General features: G+C 35.0%; 1 protein-coding gene across 4 annotated transcripts in view; it reads left to right on the top strand.

Annotated features, from left to right (window-relative positions):
- Positions 1 to 25,323, top strand: part of RDX (radixin) — a 91,314-nt gene that overhangs the window by 10,129 nt on the left and 55,862 nt on the right. For 2 of the 4 annotated variants that reach the window (XM_036895713.2, XM_036895711.2), the window contains exons 2-5: positions 13,903 to 13,978; positions 20,638 to 20,721; positions 24,342 to 24,437; positions 24,969 to 25,243. In XM_036895713.2, the coding sequence (XP_036751608.1) occupies positions 13,967 to 13,978; positions 20,638 to 20,721; positions 24,342 to 24,437; positions 24,969 to 25,243 (467 nt within the window). In that variant the 5' untranslated portion in view covers positions 13,903 to 13,966. Of the gene's footprint in view, positions 1 to 13,205; positions 13,331 to 13,902; positions 13,979 to 20,637; positions 20,722 to 24,341; positions 24,438 to 24,968; positions 25,244 to 25,323 lie in introns of those variants that run through there. The other 2 variants (XM_057491089.1, XM_036895714.2) reach the window with 2 other exon arrangements.

Raw genomic sequence — 25,323 nt, 5'->3', positions numbered from 1 at the left:
GGTGATGTTACAGGTCCAACCAGTTTATTTTACTTAAAGTAATTTTGTTCTTTGATTTTAAGGAATTGTTTTCTTTTTAATTACAAAAGCTCTGTCTTGCCTGTGGGTTTCAGCCCCCGACAAGTTCGCTATGGATTCAATGTGACCAAAGAAAGTGACAGTGAAACATTCTTGGGGTGAAAGGGTTATACCCAACTTTATTTCCATGGTGGCAGGTCAGTCACTCTAAAATCCCGTTCACTCAGAGTGAGTCTGCATGCAGCAAGCCCGTCTCTGCCTCTTCGCCCCTTTGTCTGCACAGCCATCCTCTGGGCCTCTCTGCACAGCCATCCCACACAGCTGTCCTCTGGGCCTTTCTGCCTGCACACCCGTCCCACACAGCCGTCCTCTGGGCCTCTGTCCTGGACGCTGCCACCACTCCAGCCTCTGCTCTCCTTGCAGCCGTGCCACCATGTCACCCCAGAGCACTGGGTAGAGCTCTTTATATAGAGTCAGTAGCCATGCATTGCCCACAGGTGTGCAGTGAGCCAGTCAACCAGGGCCAGGTGAGAATCCTGGCCACAAGAACTCTCATTTTATTCACACTCTGCATTTCATTTTAGAAATTTATAGATTCATTCTAATTCATGGAGACTCAATATTTAGGATTATAATCATTGTAATTTCTTCATACTTTTTAAAAAGAAAAATGACACTATGTATATGGTTTTTATAAGCTGCCTTTTTATTTATAGTTTGTGAATATCTTGCAATATCATTTAATATTTTCTATAATGTTTTGATTGGTTGTATTGTGGTCTGGCAAAGCCTATAGATGTACCATGATTCATTTAGCTAGTCTCTTAGTATTATACTTTTATAAATAGCACTATAACTAGAATCTTTGTAGTTATACCACTGTATACATTTGTTATTTTCTTTGGGTAAATTTCCACAAGTGAAATTATCTGGCACCTTTTTTAATGTCAAAAAGAGAAACGCGGGTGGGTATATGGTAGAGCTCTGCATGCGAGGTGTCAGAAGACCCGTTTGGCTGCTTATTACCCATGTGACTTCTTTAGGGTCACCCTCAGAATTAAAAGACCAAGAAGATGAAAAAAGCTACTTTTTATGCTCTGGACCTTGACTCTTCAACTATAAAGTAACCTTAATGTGACATTTTTTGTATGTCTCCTCAGTTTTTTGTTAGTAGATAAAGTATAAGAACATACAACGTGAACTATTCTGTAAATATAAAGCATTGTTATTAACTAATCACTTTATGTTCAATTGGTAAATAAGGAGATAGTGCCTTATTTTTCTTCTCAGATAATTTATAATTAATGGAAATAAAACAGGGTGAAGAGTAACTTGGTTTTTTAAGAGAAAACACTGGTTTGAAGATAAACATTTTTAGAAGCCAGCCATAACCTTATTTTTTTAAGGCTTTTGTTACTCCTCCCTCCTGCCCCCTTCCCCACAGTTCATATAGATCAGATAGGTTTGTTGGAAATTTGAAAAGCTAAAATACCTTGTGTAAAAAACTGGTTTTGTGTATGTTGGCCTCTGATACATTTATTTTATGGCAGCAGATTTCTTATTAAAGCTAAGGCTTTATAGAAAGGACCTTTCGGGTAAAATAATCTAGAGTACAACTTGAAGTAACTCTAATATTGAAAATTTGGATAAATTATTTCTTAAAGGAAAAGGAAAAAAAAAAACTACCCTTGTTTAGTTCAAGTATTTGATTAATACATTCCTTTGTTCTTCCTTACTGATGGCAGATTTCACAGGAAGGGCACAGCATCCATATGAATCTAGCAAGTAACATGATCATTATGTATGAAGAGGTTCTCTTGAGTATCTCCTGACTTCTCCAGAGTATGGTGATAGGGTCTGATACAGTAATAGGATGCCAGAACAAGAAATTTATGTTAAGAACTGGTCTAGGACAATTAAAATTCTAATTCTCTGGTAGTAGCAAACTTGAAATGCATATGTATGAATACATATACAACTCATGTACAGGTTGCCAGGACTCCCACACTGGGGAGTGGGATGGGGACCAGAGCTTTCTGTCCAAAACTACCAACTCAGTAAAGAAACAAGCTATAATGAACTGAAAAGAGAAAAATGTTATAGTGACATAGCATAAGGCTAAAAGGAGCATTTAAAACAAATTATAAAATAGCTCTGTATTGTATTATTAAAGTAGCATTGTAGTATTAAAAAATATTTTTTTAAAAGCCAGAGAAGAATTTCTAGAACTAAAAATATATAATCACTGAAATTTTAAACTAATGGACAGGTAAAACATTAAAAACTGAAAAGAAATAGTGATTGGAGGAATGTTGCTCAGAGAGATAAAGAGATGGAAAAGATTAGAAAGTAGGCATGGGTTAGAAATAAGATACACAGAAAGAATTGCTGAATAAAAACAGGGAATAGGAAAGAGACAATAGCTACTAATTTTCCAGAATTTAAGAAAAGCATGAATCTTGAGAGTAAGGAAGCTTACCAAATCCTGAACAAGATGAATAAAAGCAAATGTGAAGGACACCAGAAATAACCAAAAAAACAAACTTCAAGGAAAGCAAAGAAAGGCCTCAGAGACATGAGTTAGATTGACAGCAGACTTCTCATCAGTAGTACACATGCCACAAGAAAAATACTCTCTTCCAAATGCTGAGAGAATAATGATCAATTTAGAATTCTGTGTGCAATTAAATAATTACTTACTGAGAAAAGGGAATATGCACTGGAAAGATTTAGCAATACTAAATATAGGCTTACCCAATAAAAGTCCAAAAACATACAAACAAGCTAACAATTTATAAGAAAACATTAACATCCACAATCATACTTAGAAAATGTAATACTTTTTTTCCAAATTGTGACTAAAATAAATAATAGTAAAGAGACTATAAACAAAACATTACTTTGTCAGCTTGATCTGACTTAGCAAGTGTAGAAAATAAGTTTTCATTTTTATCTAGAACAGTCAAAAAGAAAACAAGTATTAAACATAAGTCTTAATGAATTCTTTGACTATGGTGTAGTAAACCTAGAATAGATAATAGCACTCTGCCCACAGATCTCTAACCATTCCATTTGAAAACTGAGAAAAATTTTCTTAGTAGTGATCAGAAATCATAATTGGAAAATAAAACAATTTAGAGCTACACAACAATGAAAAAACTACATATAAAAACCACGTGGGAAACCAGTCAAGTGATACTTAGAAAAACAGTATGGTTTCATATATAAGGCAAGACATTAAAAAAAAAATTCCCTAGAAAAAGAGATTTATATTTGTGTTCTTAGGAACTCTTTTTATTGTAAGATGTTCTGTTTCTCTTTAGTGTGAAAGTACTGTTTAAAACAGGCGGCACATTTACCTGAAATGCCTTTATAGTACTTTTGAGTTTGGAATGTTCATAGAGCTTAGCTGATAAATGATATAAATATGAAAAAGAAGCAAGTCAAGGACAGATTTACAAGAAATAATACAGTTGTTACACTGTAGATAATGAAGTATATTCCAATAGTACAAATAGGAAAAAAAAATCCTAATTTCTTACATAAATGGGTGTTGTGATTTGGGATAAAAGTTTTAGTGATAATACACTGATTCAAAAAGTACTTGTATGATCTGGGAAACAACTAATTCAGAAAGTTTTGATATAGACACTCATGTTTCATGTGTGAAGAGTTGGAAGAAATTCTGTGACCTATGAAAAAGGTAAAGCAAATAATATGAATCAATATTTTGTAAGTTATATGTTTTTGATATTTACATTAATAAATGATAAATATTTGATTATTTTACATATTCAAATGATAAAAATATTTTAAAATATTCTTACTGGCAAAATAGGGCAATCCCTTTACTTGGAGTTGCCATATGGTTAGACATTTTTAGTTTATGGCCTTAATGCATGAATTAGAGAAAAGATAAGGACTTAATCATGTAAACTTTCAATTTTGGAAATTAGAAAATGAGACACAGAGTAGAACCAACTAGTGAGCAGAAAAATGTTGAGGAAAAAAGACAGAAATGAACAAGAGAAAACAAAGAAACAGAAGATCAAAAAACCAAAAGAAAGCTGGCTTTCAGACAAACAACCTAAGCAGAACTTCTGGCAAGATTAAGCAAAAGGGAAGGCAAAATGAACAATATTAGGAAAGAAAAGAGGATTATAACTGCCTATGTAGTAGAGATATTAAAAGATCATGAGAGAACGCTATGAATAACTCCAGAAATATATTACCAAGACTTGTAGAAAAGCAGATTTTACTATGGGAGTAGGGATTTAAGTATTTTGAAACAATTTTTAGATGCAAGGCAAATTAGCCAAGCAAGTTCTAGAGATAGAGATTTGAGAGATTACTAGTTTACAAAAGAGGTGAAAAGCAGGTCAGTTTGGAGGATGTTTTAAGACCTGAGATAATGGTAGTGGGACGAAAAGGAGAATATAGAATTAGAAGGTAGGACTGGAGTACATTTAGGATCATGAAAGTAGTTCATTGTAGGAAGGTGGTACCTATCTGATTTAAGGAAATGAATTCAGTATTCCAACTGAATTTCATAGCCCAGTGTATTAGATGAAAAGTGTCTCAAGTGGGGAAGGCAGAGCCAAGATGGCGAGCAGAGCAGCAAAAATCTCCTCCCAAAACCACATATATTTTTGAAATACAACAAAGACAACTCCTCCTAAAAGAGAGACCAGAAGACACAGGACAAAAGCCAGACTACATCCACCCTGCGAGAACCCAGCGCCTTGCGAAGGGGGTAAGATACAAGCCGCGGCCTGGCGGGACCTGAGCGCCACACACCCCAGCTCCCGGTGGGAGGAGAGGAGTCGGAGTGGGGAGGGAGAGGGAGCCCAGGACTGCTAAATAGCCAGCCCTAGCCATCCGCACCAGACCGCAGACAGTGCATGCGTGGGGTGCTGAAAACTAGGGAAACAGGACAGTAAGACCTGTGACCGGGTCCCCGCAGCCGGCGCCCTGGGGACAAAGAAAAGCAAGTGCTTCTTGGAAGTCTTAAAGGGACAGGGACCCCACAGCTGGATGGAAGCGTCCCGAGACACTTAGCCCAGCAGCAGGGAACTCCGGGCACCCTAAACCCCTGGATAGCAGGGAAAGTCAGAGGCCCCTCACAGAGATAAACACCCTCCTGGCTATTTCCCCTCCGACTCAGGTCCGCCATATTGGAGCAGCAGCCCAAGACAGGCCATGCCCACAGCAATAGTGAAGATTAACTCCATAGCGGCTGGGCAAGAATCAGAAGCCCCATCTGTGCGCAGCTGCCCAGCACAAGCTGCTAAAGGTCGCTGTTCTCCCAGGAGAGGAAGGCCACAAACCAACAAGAAGGGATGTTCTCCCAGCCGCCACTCGTGCCAGCTCCGCAAACTATCTCTATCACCATGAAAGGGCAGAATTTGAGGCAGACAAAGATCACAGAGACAACACCTGAGGAGACAGACCTAACCAGTCTTCCTGAAAAAGAATTCAAAATAAAAATCATAAACATGCTGACGGAGATGCAGAGAAATATGCAAGAGCTAAGGGATGAAGTCCAGAGGGAGATTACAGATGTCCAGAAGGAGATTACAGAAGTGAAACAAACTCTGGAAGGATTTATAGGCAGAATGGATAAGATGCAAGAGGCCATTGATGGAATAGAAACCAGAGAACAGGAATGCATAGAAGCTGACACAGAGATAAAAGGATCTCCAGGAATGAAACAATATTAAGAGAACTGTGACCAATCCAAAAGGAGTAACATCCGCATTATAGGGGAACCAGAAGAAGAAGAGAGAGAAAAAGGGATAGAAAGTGTCTTTGAATCAATGCTGAACACTTCCCCAAACTGGGGGAGGAAATAATCGATCAGACCACGGAAGTACACAGAACTCCCTACAGAAAGGACCCAAGGAGGACAACACCAAGACACATAATAATTAAAATGGCAAAGATCAAGGACAAGGACAGAGTTTTAAAGGCAGCTAGAGAGAAGAAAAAGGTCACCTGTAAAGGAAAACCCATCAGGCTATCATCAGACCCCCCAACAGAAACTTTACAGGCCAGAAGAGAATGGCATGATATATTTAATGCAGTGAAACAGAAGGGCCTTGAACCAAGAATAGTGTAACCAGCACGATTATCATTTAAATATGAAGGAGGGATTAAACAATACCCAGACAAGCAAAAGTTGAGGGAATTTGCCTCCCACAAACCACCTCTACAGGGTATTCTAGAGGGACTCTTCTAGACGGGAGCACTCCTAAGACTAAACAGATGTCACCAGAGAAAATAAAATCACAGCAAAGAAAGCAGACCAACCAAATACTAATTAAAGGCAAAAAATGAAATCAACTACCCACTAAAAGCAGTTAAAGGAAACATGAAAGAGCACAAAATAAAACAACCAACATATAAAGAATGGAGGAGGAGGAATAAGAAGGGAGAGAAGAAAAGAATCTCCAGACAGTGTATATAACAGCTCAATGAGCAAGCTAAGTTAGGCAGTAACATACAAAAGAAGCTAACCTTGAACCTTTGGTAACCATGAATCTAAAGCCTGCAATGGTAATAAGTACATACCTTTCAGTAGTCACCCTAAATGTAAATGGACTGAATGCACAAATCAAAAGACACAGAGTAATAGAATGGATAAAAAAGCAAGACCCATGTATATGCTGCTTACAAGAAACTCATCTCAAACCCAAAGACATCCACAGACTAAAAGTCAAGGCATGGAAAAACATATTTCATGCAAACAACAGAGACAAGAAAGCAGGGGTTGCAGTACTAGTATCAGACAAAATACACTTCAAAACAAAGAAAGTAACGAGATAAAGAAGGACATTACATAATGATAAAGGGCTCAATCCAACAAGAGGATATAACCATTATAAATATATATGCACCCAACACAGGAGCACCAACATATGTGAAATAAATACTAACAGAACTAAAGGGGGAAATAGAATGCAATGTATTCATTTTAGGAGACGTCAACACACCATTCACTCCCAAGGACAGAAGCACCAGACAGAAAATAAGTAAGGATGCAGAGGCACTGAACAACACTCTAGAACAGATGGACCTAATAGACATCTATAGAACTCTACACCCAAAAGCAACAGGATACACATTCTTCTTAAGTGCACATGGAACATGCTCCAGAATAGACCACATACTAGGTCACAAAAAGAGCCTCAGTAAATTCCAAAAGGTTGAAATTCTACCAAACAACTTTTCAGACCACAAAGGTATAAAACTAGAAATAAATTGTACAAAGAAAGTAAAAAGGCTCACAGACACATGGAGGCTTAACAACATGCTCCTAAATAAACAGTGGATCAATGAACAAATTAAAATAGAGATCAAGGAATATATGGAAACAAATGACAACAACAACACAAAGCCCCAACTTCTGTGGGACACAGTGAAAGCAGTCTCAAGAGGAAAGTATATAGCAATCCAGGCAACCTTAAAGAAGGAAGAACAATCCCAAATGAATAGTCTAACATCACAATTATCGAAACTGGAAAAAGAAGAACAAATGAGGCCTAAAGTCAGCAGAAGAAGGGACATAACAAAGATCAGAGAAGAAATAAACAAATTTGAGAAGAAAAAAACAATACAAAAAAATCAATGAAACCAAGAGCTGGTTCTTTGAGAAAATAAACAAAATAGATAACCCTCTAGTGAGACTTACTAAGAGAAAAAGAGAATCAACACACATCAACAGAATCAGAAACGAGAATGGAAAAGCCATGACAGACTCCACAGAAACACAATTATTAAACACTACTCCTATATGCTAACAAGCTGGAAAACCTAGAAGAAATGGACAACTTCCTAGAAAAATACAACCTTCCAAGACTAACCAAGGAAGACATACAAAAGTTAAACAAACCAATTATGAGCAAAGAAATTGAAGCGGTAATCAAAAGCTACCCAAGAACAAAACCCCCGGGCCAGACGGATTTACCTCGGAATTTTATCAGACATACAGAGAAGACATAATACCCATTCTCCTCAAAGTTTTCCAAAAAATAGAAGAGGAGGGAATACTCCCAAACTCATTCTATGAAGCCAACATCACCCTAATACCAAAACCAGGCAAAGACCCCATCAAAAAAGAAAATTACAGACCAATATCCCTGATGAATGTAGATGCAAAAATACTCAATAAAATATTAGCAAACCGAATTCAAAAATATATCAAAAGGATCATACACCACGACCAAGTGGGATTCATCCCAGGGATGCAAGGATAGTAGAACATTGAAAATCCATCAACATCATCCACCGCATGAACAAAAAGAAAGACAAAAACCACATGATCATCTCCATAAATGCTGAAAAAGCATTTGACAAAATTCAACATCCATTCATGATAAAAACTTTCAGCAAAATGGGTATAAAGGGCAAGTACCTCAATATAATAAAGGCCATATATGATAAACCCACAGCTAACATCATACTGAATAGCAAGAAGCTGAAAGCTTTTCCTCTGAGATTGGGAACAAGACAGGGATGCCCACTCCCCCCTGTTATTTAACATAGTACTGGAGGTCCTAGCCATGGCAATCAGACAAAACAAAGAAATACAAGGAATCCAGATTGGTAAGGAAGAAGTTAAACTGTTACTATTTGCAGATGACATGATATTGTACATAAAAAACCCTAAAGATTCCACTCTAAAACTACTAGAACTGATACGGAATACAGCAGAGTTGCAGGATACAAAATTAACACACAGAAATCTGTGGCTTTTCTATACACTAACAATGAACCAATAGAGAAGTCAGGAAAACAATTCCATTCACAATTGCATCAAAAAGAATAAAATACTAGGAATAAACCTAACCAAAGAAGTGAAAGACCTATACCCTGAAAACTCTAAGACACTCTTAAGAGAAATTAAAGAGGACACTAACAAATGGAAACTCATCCCATGCTCTTGGCTAGGAAGAATTAATATCGTCAAAATGGCTATCCTGCCCAAAGCAATATACAGATTTGATGCAATCCCTATCAAATTACCAGCAACATTCTTCAATGAACTGGAACAAATAGTACAAAAATTCATATGGAAACACCAAAGACCCCGAATAGCCAAAGCAATACTGAGAAAGAAGAATAAAGTAGGGGGGGATCTCACTCCCCAACTTCAAGCTCTACTACAAAGCCATAGTAATCAAGACAATTTGGTACTGGCACAAGAACAGAGCCACAGACCAGTGGAACAGATTAGAAACTCTAGACATTAACCCTAACATATATGGTCAATTAATATTCGATAAAGGACCCATGGACATACAATGGGGAAATGACAGCCTCTTCAACAGATGGTGCTGGCAAAACTGGACAGCTACATGTAAGAGAATGAAACTGGACCATTGTCTAACCCCATACACAAAAGTAAATTCAAAGTGGATCAAAGACCTGAATGTAAGTCATGAAACCATAAAACTGTTAGAAAAAAACTTAGGCAAAAATCTCTTGGACTTAAACATGAGCGACTTCTTCATGAACATATCTCCCCGGGCAAGGAAAACAAAAGCAAAAATGAACAAGTGGGACTATATCAAGCTGAAAAGCTTCTGTACAGCAAAAGACAAAATCAATAGAACAAAACAGTACCCTACAGTATGGGAGAATATATTCATAAATGACAGATCCGATAAAGGCTTGTCATCCAAAATATATAAAGAGCTCACGCACCTCAACAAACAAAAAGTAAATAATCCAATTAAAAAATGGGCAGAGGAGCTGAACAGACAGTTCTCTAAAGAAGAAATTCAGATGGCCAAGAGACACATGAAAAGATGTTCCACTTTGCTAGTTATCAGAGAAATGCAAATTAAAACCACAATGAGATATCACCTCACACCAGTAAGGATGGCTACCATCCAAAAGACAAACAACAACAAATGTTGGCAAGGTTGTGGAGAAAGGGGAACCCTCCTACACTGCTGGTGGGAATGTAAATTAGTTCAGCCATTGTGGAAAGCAATATGGAGGTTCCTCAAAATGCTCAAAATAGAAATAGCATTTGACCCAGGAATTCCACTTCTAGGAATTTACCCTAAGGATGCAGCACTCCAGTTTGAAAAAGACAGATGCACCCCTATGTTTACTGCAGCACTATTTACAATAGCCAAGAAATGGAAGCAACCTAAGTGTCCATCAGTAGATGACTGGATAAAGAAGATGAGGTACATATACACAATGGAATATTATTCAGCCACAAGAAGAAAACAAATCCTACCATTTGCAACAACATGGATGGAGCTAGAGGGTATTATGCTCAGTGAAATAAGCCTAGCAGAGAAAGACAAATATCAAATGATATCACTCATGTGTGGAGTATAAGAACAAAAGAGAAACTGAAGGAACAAAACAGCAGCAGAAGCACAGAACCCAAGAATGGACTAACAGTTACCAAAGGGAAAGAGACTGGGGAGAATGGGAGGGTGGGGAGGGATAAGGGCGGGGAAGAAGAAAGGGGGTATTATGATTAGCATGTATAATGTGGGGGGTGTGGGAAAGGGGATGGCTGTGCAACACAGAGAAGACAAGTAGTGATTCTAAAACATTTTGCTATGCTGATGGACAGTGACTGTAATAGGGTTTGTGGGGGTAACTTGGTGTAGGGGAGAACCTAGTAAACATAATATTCTTCATGTAATTGTAGATTAATGATAAAAAAAAGTGGGGGGATTACTCCCTGATAGGATAAAATTAACTGTAAATCAATGATTAATGCATGCTTTACATATCCTTAATTTTGATCTTTTAAAGGTTGTTGGATGCTCATTAGATGTAGAAGTACATTTTTCTGATAATATTTCTTTCCTTAAAAAAAAAACAGTTCCTGTGTGGTGGTCTCCAGTAGGTTCTTCACAATGGTATAAAAGTCATATCAAAGTGTGGGCAAAGGGTTTGTTTGTGTTTATACAGAGGATCAAAGCCTAATTTGGCTACCCAGAAAACGAATTAAGATATGATTTGAGAAGAACTTCAACATCAACATCCTCTGGAAGAGTCATTCCAGAAGATCATCAAAAAACTTCAACAAATATCCTGGCTCTGTTGCAGTTGTAGCCGCATTCATCCCACCGGTTCCTGGACTTGCCATTGGAATGAAGAAGGAGATATCTAAGCTGGCCTGTGCATACAGTAAAAAAACAAATTTGACTGGACCTATACTGTGCCGAACTCAACCAAGAATAAGAAGTGCAAGTTGCAGTGCTCCAAAATCGTGTGACTATAGACTGTCTACTGTTAAAAGACCATATGGGATGTGAACAGTTCCCAGGAATGTGTTGTTTTAATTTGTCTGATTTTTCTCAAACTATTCAAATTCAGTTAGACAATATCCATCATATCATTGATAAGTTTTCACAAATGCCTAGGGTACCTAACTGGTTTTCTTGGTTTCACTGGATATGGCTGGTAATTGTAGGTCTGCTTTTGATATGTAGCTGTATTCCTATTATGTTAATGTGTGTACGCAATTTAATTACTAGTTTGTTAAAACCTATACATGCTTATGTTACTCTACAAGAATATATGTCAAAGAAATTATCAATCTTCCCATGTTTTCTTCCGTCTGCTACTTCTATAGCTTTTCTTCTTCCTTCCTAATTACAATCCTTTAGTAGAATTCGTGCCTCATATTGAAAATTACCGAGTATCATAATTCTTCCAAGTGGTAAAGATACCTCAAGACAAATGCTGAGCATAGAAGCCACAGGGCATAAATCTGCAAAGAAGTAAAAAGCTAACTTTTCAAAGAATATTGCTTCTCTCTCACTTACCAACTTTACATTTCCCTGTATGGCCCCGGAAGACGGCTGGTTAGCCAGACAGGTAAGGTTCCTTAAGGGAGGAACAACCTAAGACAGGCACAGTCACAGGCACATCAGGTGAGAAATTGGGGATCAACAGAGGTGAGGCTTAGAACCTAACCCCCACTGTTTTGAGAGAAATCTTCTGCATCCGTGGATGTTTTGTTGCCCTTGTCTTGCTTGGATTAATACTTAGTCTATAGGCACAGACCCGATCATCTACATTTGCCCTCTTACAGCACTAAATTATGTTTTCTACCTTTATCTTGCATCTACCTACCACTTCAGCATTTTATTTAAAATAAATAAATAAATAGGGAGAAATGTGGGATTCACATATAAATCAAGTATAAAAATCAAACGAATAATCATATCTGACTTGATTGTTTATAGTTCATGATATGTGATCAAAACAAAGTTTCTGTGATATGACTGCCTTTGCACTGTTCACCATGTAAGAACTTGTTCACCATGTAAGAACTTGTTCGTTATGCTTCAGAAGATTGTAGACTGTTGAGAATTAGGCTTGGGGTTGATTAATGATTGTGCCTTGAGTCCCCTGTACAGAATTTTATTGTTGTTAACAACCATTTGATCAATAAATATGAGAGATGCCCTCTCATAAAAAAAAAAAATGTCTCAAGTGGAAGTTCACTCTATGGAGAGGTTTATTGGCTCATCATTGAGTATAAGTTAGGGAAATGACCTTATTTGATGCTTCATTTTTATTTCAATTTGGAGAATTTTGAGTTTTATTATGGCAGCTTAAAAAGCAATTGATAATAGTTTTAAAACACAAAACTAATTGTATGTTAATTTAATTGATTCTAGTATTAAGAGTAGAGTTCTTTGGCAGAGATATTACCAATATAAGCTTATTTCCACGTAATTGCCAAGTAATTCTCAGTATAGGTTTTTTTAATTGAAGGATTGCTGATATACAATCTCATATTGGTTTCAAATATACACACAGTGGTTCAAGTTATCCATGTTATTAAATCCTCACCCCCACTAGTGTAGTTACTATCTGTCATCATAGGAAGTAATAATTATGATTGAGAATTTTTGTGCCTCTTTATCCCCCTCACTTTTCCCACCTACCCACCCCAACCCCTCCCTCATGGTATCCACTAGTCAGTTCTCAGTGTCTACAAGTCTTCTGCTGTTTGTTCATTCTGTTTTGCTTTGTTTTTATATTCAAAAAAGTGAAATAACTATAGGTTTTCAAATTGGAATGATAATCAATTTTTCTGGACATCTAATAATGAGTAAGAATGCTAAATCATTTGGTAGGTTTGTAAGGGGGAGACCCAGTTTTGTTAAATGTTAATAAGAACGTTTACCCTAAAACAGCACATGTCATAGCATGATGGTTCTTCTGGATTAAGATTCACTTTTGTTGCCTTGGGGGAGAAGAAACAACTTAACATTGGTTTTAAGGACAATTCTGAATTTCAGTGGAGGCTGCTAGCTTGCTGGTGAGTAGCATGCAGATTGCTTGTTTATAAACTATGATTCTTTTACACACCTTAGGTGAATCAGCTACTGTTACATATTTTTCTCTACTTGGATTTTTAAAGTTTCAAGAAGAAAAAATAATTTTCTTTAAAAAGTTATTTTATAGTTTACATTAATCAGAATTTCCTTTTGTCTTTGGCAGTATAGAAAAAGGTTGAAAAGTGTTCTTGAGTTCATCTCTAAAGTCAGTCCATCTATCCTCACCTTTACTGTCCCTCCTCTACTAGGCTGGGTAGATGGGGGAATCTGACTCAGACAGAGATGGCATCTGGGCCTTTAGCAATCCTGTTTCCTTGCTGTGTTATCTTTGATTTAAAGCTTTTAGTTGGTGATCAATATTTGTGTGCTATTTTAAATCACAACTCTATTTTTAGAGAACATGAAATGATAGTAGAAGACATTGAAAATTAGATTAAGAGAGTTCTGTGTTACTTTAAACTCAAATTCTGAAATGTTTTAATTTGTATTCTATACAAATTATGTTAAAAACATATGTAAAGATAATAGATCAATTATGCTTTCTCTTTAACAGAAGGTGACAAAAGAATTCATAAAAGTGAAGAATTTTTAAAGAAGGTGACAAAAAGAGAAGGAAAATGCCGAAACCAGTAAGTTTATTTTACTTCTGCCACTTCTTATATAATAAAATACCAATAGCATTAAGTTCCTTTTGGAACAAGGAGCAAAGTATTTTGATAGAGTTTTTGGGAGGAAAAGACACTGATAGTACTGTTGTTGTTAGATCAGTGTAGCTAGAGCACAGTATTACACAGGCTTGTGAAGAAGAGGTATCGGTGACATTGTAGGGAAGAATTGACTTAAAGGGTTCTGTCTTCTTATCCTGGCTCTGCCATTTACTTTGGGTGACTTTGTAAGACTAGTTCACTCTCCAATTCCTAACTTCCTCATACATAAAATAGAGATACAATTAGTTACCAAGGGAGTTTGGTGAGGATTAGAACTTGGTACACATTCAGTGCTCAGTAAATAGCAACTTACTGATACACAGAGGGAGGTAATTAGAGGTTGGAAGGATCCATATATTAATTTTCTCATAATTCTAGCATTGATGTTAGGTATAACTATGCTGATATTATATAGTCTTAGGTTTTCTTATCTGAGGGTATATGTATGATCATTTGCTTAATTTTATAGTTAGTTTTTTTTTCTTATTTTGTTATCATTAATCTTTTTCTTATTTTGTTATCATTAATTACATGAAGAACATTATGTTTACTAGGGTCCCCCCTTCACCAAGTCCCCCCAACAAACCCCTATAGTTAGTTTTTGACTAAGGTTTATTCCTTTTGCGTTAGGATAAATGTTCTTCATCTAACAAAATAGAGATGTTTTTTCAGTAATGTTTCTTTTGGCCAATTATCTTTTTAAGATAATCATTGGTTATAGCTATTGGAAATTTCTGGCATGGTTATCACTTTGAAATACTTTAAAGAAGCAACAGGTAAATGAAGTGTGTATTATTGGAAGGAGAGAAGAATTAAAAAGAAAAGGCAAGGAATAAATATCAGAAAGGAAGAAGTAGATTTTCCTATCTGCAGATGACATGACATTGTTTATGTAGAAAATCCTCAGGAATCTCCAAAAATCTACTAGAACTAATAACTGAATTTAACAAGATTGTTGGCCCCAAGGTTATATTTTTAAATACACATATTTAATGTCTTTTTATATATAGAACAGAATTTGAAAACTGAAGGAAAAAATTCCATTTGTAACAGGATCAAAGACATAATATACTTAGGAATAAATTTACAGAAGCTATACAAGACCTCTTTCCTGAAAACTTGAAAGACCTAAATTTATAGAATAATTATATTGTTCATAGATATATCTAGAAATATTATTAAGATGTCATTTCCTTCATATGTAATGGTAGATTGAATACAGTTCCAATCAGTTAAATTTCAGCAAGCTTCTTTGGCTAAAATTGGCCAGCTGTTTGTAAAATGTATATGGAATTACCAGAATATGTGGAATATCTGAAGAAATTTTATAAAGAACAAAGTTGGAAAACTCAACACTTCTGGATTTCAAGACTTACAAAGTACAAAAATAAGACAATGTATTGATGAAAGGACACATAATAGAATCAGAGGAACAAAAATACAACTGCACACGTATTCATTAGATTATCTAAAGGGTGTCACACAATTCAATGGGGAAAGTAAATTCTTTCCAATAAATGTTGTTGGAACAGAGTTTTCCTTATAGAAGAATGAGAACATTGAGCCTTATCTCATAGTTTACACACAAAACAAACTCTACAAATATAAAAGACCTAAATGCAAAAGCCCAAACGATAAAAAACTGTTCGAAGAAAACATAAATCATTTTTGCTACTTCAGGGTAGACAGCATTTCTTAGATAATACACAGAATGTTTTAACCATTAAAAAAAAATAGGTACATTAAAATTAAAAACTTTGGTTCTTTGGAAGGTAGTAATAATGAAAATCATTAGAAAATGAAAAAGCAAGACAGAATGGGACAAAATAATTGCAATATAAAGTTTTTTAGAACTCAATATGACAATGCAGTTTTCTTAAAATGGAAAAAAACTTTGAACAGATGCTTCACAAAAGAATATATATTAATAGCCAATGAGCATATGAAAAGATCCTCAATATCTTAAGTTACAGGGAAATAAAAATTAAAACTATAGTGAAATACTGTTTTATATTCACTAGAATGGCTAAAATTAGACTACCTGGTGTTGGTAGGGATTTGAATTAACTGGGAACTCTAATACATCTGGTAGGAATATAAAAATTATAACTGCTTTGAAAACCTGTTTGTCAGTATCATTGAGTCAAGAATATTCAAAATTGTGGGACTCTCTTGTCCCTTCCTGGCATGAGCCAGGAGCTCTGTCCTTTCACTGTATCTCTAAATAAAAGCCTGTACCTTGCTCTCCTAAAAAAAAAAAAAAAAAAAAAAAAAAAGAACATTCAAAATTGTATGTATAATTGGATATAAAATTGTGTTGTTCATGCATAAAAATTCTGGAAGAAAATATTTTAAGATATTGATAGTGATGTCTTTTTTTTTCCCCCTTAAAAATTTTTAGGTCAGGATATAATTAGCCACCCCCTCTACCTCCTGCAAAATAATAAAGTCTAATTCTTCAAAGCACAAAGCTTGAAGAAATTTAATTTGATCTCTGTGTTTCACACTGATCATATTGGCCCAGCTTTATATTTAGGAGATATGTAACCTTGATCAATTCACAACTTCTGTAGACCTATTTTTTTAATTGTAAAGTTGACTTAATAATAAATGCTAAATTACCTCAGAGAATTACAGTTAAGTTCAAATGGAAAGGCTTAAAAGTTGACTTATAGTGCTTTTTTTTGTTTGTTAAACATGTTTATAATACTTGTTTTTCCTAATGTTACTTATGTTAACATCGAACAGATTTAGTTATATTTAAATGAGTTAATATCTTAAAGTTTTCTGTTTTAATTTCTAATGTGGCAAATGTTGATAGATAACCCACATAAACAAAAGATTTTTGGGATGCTTAGTAGTTTTTAAGAGTGTAAAGACATCCTGAGACCAAGAAGTTTGAAAACTTCTGGCCTAGGCCGTAATTATTGTCTTTATAGTTGAAGGTGAGTTATTGCTCTGTCTGGGTTCCAGCCAGGAGGAAGGGAGGAAGAATAGGGAAGTATTTTATGCCTAGGCTCACAAGCGGCCTATATCTCTTCTGCTCATGTTCTGTTGGTCATAGCTCAGTCAGACATTGAGAAATGTTCTGTACTCAATAGCCATATGTCCAACTATAATTTCAGTAGATTTTGGTGATCAAACACCAAGCACTGTCTGCCCTAATCACATGATTAGTTTAAAGCAGAAAAATCGTATAATAAGTTGAGAAAGAGCAGTTGCTAAAATTGAACAACTGTTCATGATTTAAAGAACAAAAACTAAAACCTCATAAGCTACGTATAAAAAAAAATCTTTTGCTAAAGCTGTCTTAAATGTGTTAACTATAGAAGCATTTCTTTTAAAATCAAGAATAAGACAAAAGATATATACATTATCACTGCTGCTATTCAGCATGAACAAGGAAACCTGCACAGAAAAACATAAAAGCTAACTGACTGGAAAGGGAGAAGCACAATTTGAAGAAGTTAAAAATTCCTTGTTTATATCAGCGGTTGGCAAATCATGGACCCTAGGCCAAATCCAGCCCGGCATCTCTTTTTATACAGCCTGCAAGCTAAGAATGGATTTTACATTTTCAGTGGTTGAAAAAAAATAAAAAGAATTATATTCCACATGTGAAAATCATATGAAATTCAAATTTCAGTGTCTATAAAGTTTTACTGAAACAGTGTATGTTCATTGTTTAGTATCTATTACTGCTTTGTTTCTATAGTAGCATAGTTGAGGAGATGGAATGGACTCTTAAGGTCTGCAAAGCCTAAAACATTTACAGTTTGGCCCTTTACAGAAGATGTTTTCTGACCTTTGGTTTATATAAATGCAAAGATTTATAGGCTCATTGGCAAGGAAACCGATAAAAGGATCAATATAAAAATCAGTTCCATTTCTACAGAAACAATTTTGGAAAGATACTTCATTAGATTCACAATCCTATATTTGAAACTCTTTAAGCTGTATGACTTACAGTAGAAACTTTGTGGATTTCAGAAAAGTGAATATATACAATATATAATGTGTATATCCCTTACATAATGAAACTTCTTTCAAGGTCTGATGTATTGCCTCAAAAACATTAATACTTCTATAAATCAGTGTGTGAATATTCATTTAAAGGGGATAAATTAATTCACCAGGTAGTCTCACATCACTTCCTGTTAAGATTTTCTAAAATTAGCCAGTAAACTTCAGTTTTTAATGCTTTTTGGGTGTCAACAGATTGTAGACTTGCATTTATAAGACCTACAAAACCATAATGATCTAGAGGAAAGATACCTAACAAATGATTAATAGGATTTATTTATGGAGAAATTATGGTAAAAATTTATAAATACAATTTTTTTGAAAGATACTAAAGAAGACAGTGCACAAAGACACCCATAGTCGTGGATACTGAGTCAATATTGAAAAGATACAATTTCTCACCTCAAGAGACTGATGATGAATTTAGTGTAGTTCCAATTTAAATCATAATGGGGTATTTTGAAAAGTTTACAATTATATGAAGCCAAGAGCAAGAACAAAGAGCAAAGAATAGCTAAAACAGTTCTGAAGATAGTGAGGGTAGATTGGCCCTACCAGATGTCAAGACTTTTTTAAAGATACAGTAATAAAGGCAGTATGGTATTGGCAGAATAGTTAAATTGACCAGTGTAATAAAATGGAGAGCACAACATCAGACCCAATGCTATAGACATTTGATTTATGACAGAGTAATCTTTGGGGAACAAATTAATTACACATTAATTAAATATTGCTTGGATGCTTTAAATCCCCATATCATTATCCTTGTGGGAAATAAATGAAATTAGACCTCTACCTCAAATCATAAACAAAAATCATTGAAGACAAACTATGAAAACAAAACCTTACTAGGAAATACAAGAATATTTTTATGATATTTTATTTCCCAGAAAATGGAAAGATTTCTTAAATATGGCAAAAAAATAGATACTACTATGTAAAAATTGATGAATCCAACAATAAAATTATGAATATGTTTACCATAAAGGACATTTCATAGAGTAGTATGACAAGCTACAAACTAGGGAGAAGATTCTTTTTTTTTGTAATACAAATGGCTGACAAAGAATTAGTATCTAGGATATATGAAGATATCCTTTAGATGAGTAAAAAAAAAGACAAACCAGTAGAACAATAAGCAACAGATGTGAACAGACATTTCAAAATGAGGAGACTGGTCAATAAATGTATTTGTTTTCTGCTGCTCTGTAACAAACTAATATAAATTTAGTAACTTTAAATTTATATTATTTATAATTTATTATCTCAAAGTTTTATAAGTTAGAAATATAGGATGATGTAACTGGGTTCTCTGCTCAGGGTCTCACTATCCTGAATTCAAGGTTGAGCTCTGACGTAGGTTCTTCTGGAACTTGGGGTTCTCTTCCAAATGAAGGATGAAGTCCCCAATTTCTTGCTAGTTGTTGGCCAAGGGTTACTCTTACCTCCTCCGGGCTGGGTGTCATGTCCTTGCTCTGTGACCTTTCCAGTTCAGCAGTGGAGAACCTCTTGTATGTCAAAATTCCTCTCAAATCTATCACTCATGAAATTCTAAGGGTTTTAGAAGCTCTGTGCCAGGAACCAGGAAGAAGACCAAATGTGTATTTCTTACTACACGACAATAGGTTTCATTTTATTATGCTTCTTTGTTTAAATATGTTACATATAGTATGTGTTGTCAATGTTTCCTAATAGATATTACCTTAAAGGATAGATGTGTTAAGATTTTTTTGATTAGAGAAGGTATTTCAGATAAAAGCTGCATGTGCAGAGATTGTGGTTGTTAGAGTGAGTAAAACATAATGGGAAATAAAAAGTCTGATTTAGAGCTCTAATAGTGTGAGTTGAAGTTTAAAAGATAGGTTTGTACCACATCATGGTGAATTCTAGGTGAAGCTGCTACTCTGGAATTAAATTTTTTTGGTTGAGGCATGTTAACATTTTGGTGAGAGAGCCAACTAAGAAAGGTATTTACACAAAAAAATTAGAATTTAAAATAGTCTAACAAATAAAGGGCAATAAATGAAAGCTTTTTATAAAGTGAATTATACATTTGTATTATGAGTAAAACTAAATATCTGATTTTTGTGTTGGAAGAAAAAATGAAATTCAGAGAATTTGGGGTTATACATAAGTTTAAATACCTGCTCTACCATTTGATATCCATGTGCCCCTGGGCAAGTAATGGGAACTCTTGAATTTTTGTAGATATGGACATATCTCCTAGTATTGTTGCAGGGCTAAATGAGAATATGGAAAGCTTATGACCTAGTGCTTAGTATATGTTAAGGATTCAGTAAATATTTTTAAAAGAGGATTTCATAATTTCTTTGTTCAAATAGATTTAAGATTTCCTTTGATTAAAATCAAACTTTATCACTTTTTCTAATAAAGAAAATATTAGGTACAATTATGCAGTTACTATTTACTGCCTGCATAGTAGAGCACTTTGTTTTATAAATCAGATTAAAGTATTTTCTCATGCCTAATACTTTATATATATATATATATATATATATTCTCTTCCCTATTGATTATCCCTTTTGTTTCTATTGCAGATCAATGTAAGAGTAACCACAATGGATGCTGAACTGGAATTTGCCATTCAGCCCAATACAACTGGCAAACAACTTTTTGACCAGGTATCATTTTGCTACTTGAAGTGTGCAGTTTTTGATACCATAGTGTATATACTGTTGCAACTTCGATGTTTCCCTATACCTTTACTGGTCATGCACCAATGTAGTACTTGCAGTTTTTCGCAGTACCTATTAGCTATCTTGAACAGCTGTAACAATATTCTTATTCTTTCTCATTCCTAGATTTGAGGGATAGGACTTCTTAAAAATAATTATTAGCAGGTATTTATTTAACTTCTGTTATACAAATCATTGTAGGAATTCAGATATTCTACCATAGTGGAATGGTTTGGAGATCCTCAAAAGAGGGCATGGTAGGAGTAAAGGCACAGGGAGTTATAGGCTGTAAGTAGGCACCTAACAGCAGTTTGGTGTCAGAATCTCATAATAAGCTAGCCTAGATTTAAAACATGAATGTCATTTTAAGGAATTTGGGATACTGATCTTGTCCACTTATTCTTGAATGCATATTTGAGTCACCTGTGGAGCTTAATAAAAAACAACAATGCATAGAAGCCACCTCCAGAGAGCCTGATTTAATTGCCTGGGGCCTACTTTCAACCATTATTATCCTTTTTTTTGAAGTTTCCTAAATGATACTGTATGTAATGTTGTAAGTAATGAAGTTTTACTGAGAAGAGGAGGAAAGGAATTGGTGCCAGAGGTCAAGTGATTACGAAGTTGTGTTGATGATTGCAAAGAAGAGGAAGGTGATATATTTTGAATGGCGTGAGACTTCGAGGAGGATAATTTTTACATAAACTTTTGCATATGAGCAGAAGAGCATAGTCTGTAATCAGACTGACTTATCGAGAATAGGACAGAGTTTCTGGTTTTACAGCAATAATTTATTAGATAGCTTGGTTTTATTAGGTGTCATTCTGTACATACTGATCCAAAATATGATTAAATAAAAGTTTAAAATTCCTGGAAAGTTGTTTCTTTCCTTGAAATAGTATAATTAATCTCCTGATTAGGTAATTAGTGATCTTGAAAGCTCTGGTAAGTTTTTTTTGGAAGGTGAAAGGCTTTTTGTATGTGTGTGTGTGAATGAGCAAATTTTTAAGGAAAATCATAAAGAATTATGTGCACCATACCCTGTAGATATTTTATCTTGTGATCTAACATCCACTTGTGTTAATTCCTCTGGGCCTCCTGTTTCTAAATAAATAGTTTATCTTAACTGAATAAAAATGTGAATGGAGTTAGCATTTAGCATTTATTGTATTTCATAGCAAGTTGAACTGTTAATTATAGTGGGGGAGATGGTAGTGGAATTGAAAAACTAATCAGATGGGCCTTTTAGTATTTGATACTGAGAAGTAAAATACTTGCTTTTTATTAAATAGTACTTTAGTTTGGATACCAGGGGGAAAAACCTCATTTATCATAGTGCAGTGACATGTAGCAGTTTAAAAGCGCAGGCTCTGGAGCTACAGTCCTGCAGCAGAGTCCCAGGTGCAGCAGGTAGGCTTTGGACAAGTCACTCTCTTCGCCTCATCTTTCTCATTTGTACAGTTAGGATGATGATAATATTACTCTCAGAAATTTGTTGTGAGAATTAAATGAGAATCGAACAGTATTTAATAAAGACAAACATACACACACATTCCTGACCATGATGTCAGCTTGGGGCCAGCCGCTGTGTGTAGGAGGCTCGAGTGGAGCCGGAAGTCCTGTGGTTGCTCCCAGCTGACGTCTCCCTCGGTAGCTTCCTCTTCTAGCTTCTATCTATGGGATTAAAGTAGAGAGTGTTACCCCCAACGAGTATGAATACTCAACATGATTTGTTAGGATACAAGAAAAAAATACTAAAATGTTCATATTTTTGCTTTCCTCTTTCAGATTATTTTTTAGATATATATATATATATATATATATATATATATATATATATGCTTTTATAATAGTGTGATAGCATGTCTTTAATTTATAAATAAATATAGTTGTGTACCAAAACATTATTTTTTTACTTATGAAAGTATGTGATTGGGAATTTACAAGAACCCCTAGTGAAGAGAGAAGTTGAGGAGAGAGGGCTTGTTTAGGAATTTCACAGCTGAGCTTTCTTGTTCTTTCTGCTGTTTGTGGTGATGGTCTACAGGTCAGGGACTGTGCCTTGTACCTGCGGTGGCAAATCCCCCTTAGCCAGCATGGAGAAACACTAAGCCTGAGGCAAAAGTTGAGGCTGGCTACTTTGATACACAACTCTCTGCTGCTCTTGAATTATATAAATTTCCTACTTCTGCTATTCTGTGCTGAAATATTTTCTATAGCTCTGTTGGGACAATTTATCTTTTGCCAAAGTTAAATTATTTGGAATTACCTTTGTCCACACTGAAGTTTTGGTTTGGCTTTGATCAATTTTTGCATCATTATGAGTCTTTATGTCCATATCATCCAGACATTTCTTAGTTTTTGGTTTTTTGAGGGTAACTTTCTTAGCTAAGTGTTTTTTCTTATTTTCGATTATTGTGTGTATTTTGTGATTTCAGTGAAATTTCTCAAGAGAGGGAAAGTAAAGTGAAGGATTCACATTGCTATCTTGAAACCAAAAACTTGACATGTTTTTAGATTAAAAAAAAATAAACCAATAATATTTATTATTTAAGAACTAAAGTTGAATCTTCCTGTAAAGCTTTTAAAATTAAAATGTTAATAAACTCTCACCTCCCCTGGTTCACTTCTCTCATTTTAAGTATAGATTTAAAAAACATAATTTTGTTAATTGTTAGTACAGTGCTGGTTGTGGTGGGTCTTAGCTCACCACTTTATTTAATACTTTTGAGTACCTACCACAGGCTGAGCATTCTTTGAGATGACATAGATATTAAGATGAATAAGGCAATAATTTCTGTCCTTAGTTTTAAACAGGGAGGGTAAATAGACAAACTACTAATAATACAGTTAACTATGATATGATAGAGTAAATGTTTTAATAGCAGTATATTAAAATTCTATGGGAACATCAAGAAAAAGTGATTAATTTTAATCTAGTTGGTAGAAGAGTTTCATTCATAGAAGGCAGGTTAGTTGAGTTTGGCCTTAAGGAGTAAATTATTCAATGGATGATAAAAGTGCAGAAGAAACATTCCAGGTAGAGGAAGATGTGTGAGCAAAGCAGTAGAAAGGATTCATGACACGTTCTAAGACTGGTTTCTTGCTCAGTGAGGGAAGAACATAGAATATTTGATGGTGAGTGAAGGGAAGTAGAAATGGGGGTGAAATCACCAGCTGGGTAACCTGGGGATTGGCATTTAAATGTTCTCAAGAGTCTCTTGTCACCAAAATGATACCATTTGCCTTGCCTACCTGATAGTGTAGCTGTTTGGGAAGTCAGAATAGGAATGTGGGATTATGACAGCTCTGTTTTCTATTTCCCAGACTTTTCTTGTTATCTGTTGGGGTTGTGGTGGGAGAGGGAAGTATCAAAAAGTAGATCAAATACAAAATTTAATATACAAAAACCTGAATTTAAGTTTTCAGAAATGTTCCTTTGATATGTTAAATTTAGGAAAGATCTCTATAGCAAAGGAATATAGCAATAATACCTATGTAGTTCTGTTCTTCTTTGTCTGGTTAAAATGTGACCATTGAACTGAAATTTACTTTTTTTTTTTAAGGTGGTGAAAACAGTTGGTTTGCGTGAGGTCTGGTTTTTTGGGCTGCAGTATGTGGACAGCAAAGGTTATTCTACATGGCTTAAACTAAATAAAAAGGTAAAATACATATGATATTCAACGAATTAAGTTATTTTGAAGTTAGTGTGATTGTGAATTTGTGCCAGAAAGGCTCAGGGTCTGACTGATTTCAGGCTTCCTTTTGTAGTTGTCCCTGTGAATCATTAAAGGTATCATGCCTTTTAGTTCAGTAAGGTACCATCAACTTACCACCTCAGGAGAAAGATACGTTCACTTTCCCTAACTGAAAACTTAACACATAAGACTTTGATTTAAATATCTGCGGGGTAAGCTTCCCAAGAGAAGTTTCAGTTTGGTTATTAGATAGGGTCTGTTGAGTTACAGGTCACAATTGTGAGCATACATAGAATTTTCTTTCTCATACATTCATATGGACGTATTTTTTTTACACGTTTTAGAATCTTACTTATAGACTGAGAACCTTATGTTTCACATTTTACTTAATTCCAAAAAGAACTTGAAGTGATAGTTATAGTGAACTTACTAGTTATAGTTCAGTTATAGTGAACTTAAGATTTTTGTTGATTATACTTGAAATTACTGTTACAGGTGACACAGCAAGATGTTAAAAAAGAGAATCCTTTGCAGTTCAAATTTAGAGCTAAGTTCTTTCCGGAAGATGTTTCTGAGGAATTAATTCAAGAAATAACTCAAAGACTCTTCTTTCTGCAAGTTAAAGAAGCTATCTTAAATGATGAGATATATTGCCCACCAGAAACTGCAGTTCTTCTGGCTTCCTATGCTGTCCAAGCCAAATATGGAGATTATAGTAAGGAGATTCATAAAGCAGGCTACCTGGCTAATGATAGACTCCTACCCCAGCGGTAAGTGAAACATGCCTTTATGTTATAGTCTCTGAAAAATTTTATTTCAGAAGTTTGTAAATAGATTTTATTTTTTATTT

The sequence above is a fragment of the Manis pentadactyla genome, chromosome 13 (assembly GCF_030020395.1).
Source record: "Manis pentadactyla isolate mManPen7 chromosome 13, mManPen7.hap1, whole genome shotgun sequence".
Lineage (NCBI taxonomy): Eukaryota > Metazoa > Chordata > Mammalia > Pholidota > Manidae > Manis > Manis pentadactyla.
This window is presented reverse-complemented; position numbering and strand designations above follow the sequence as displayed.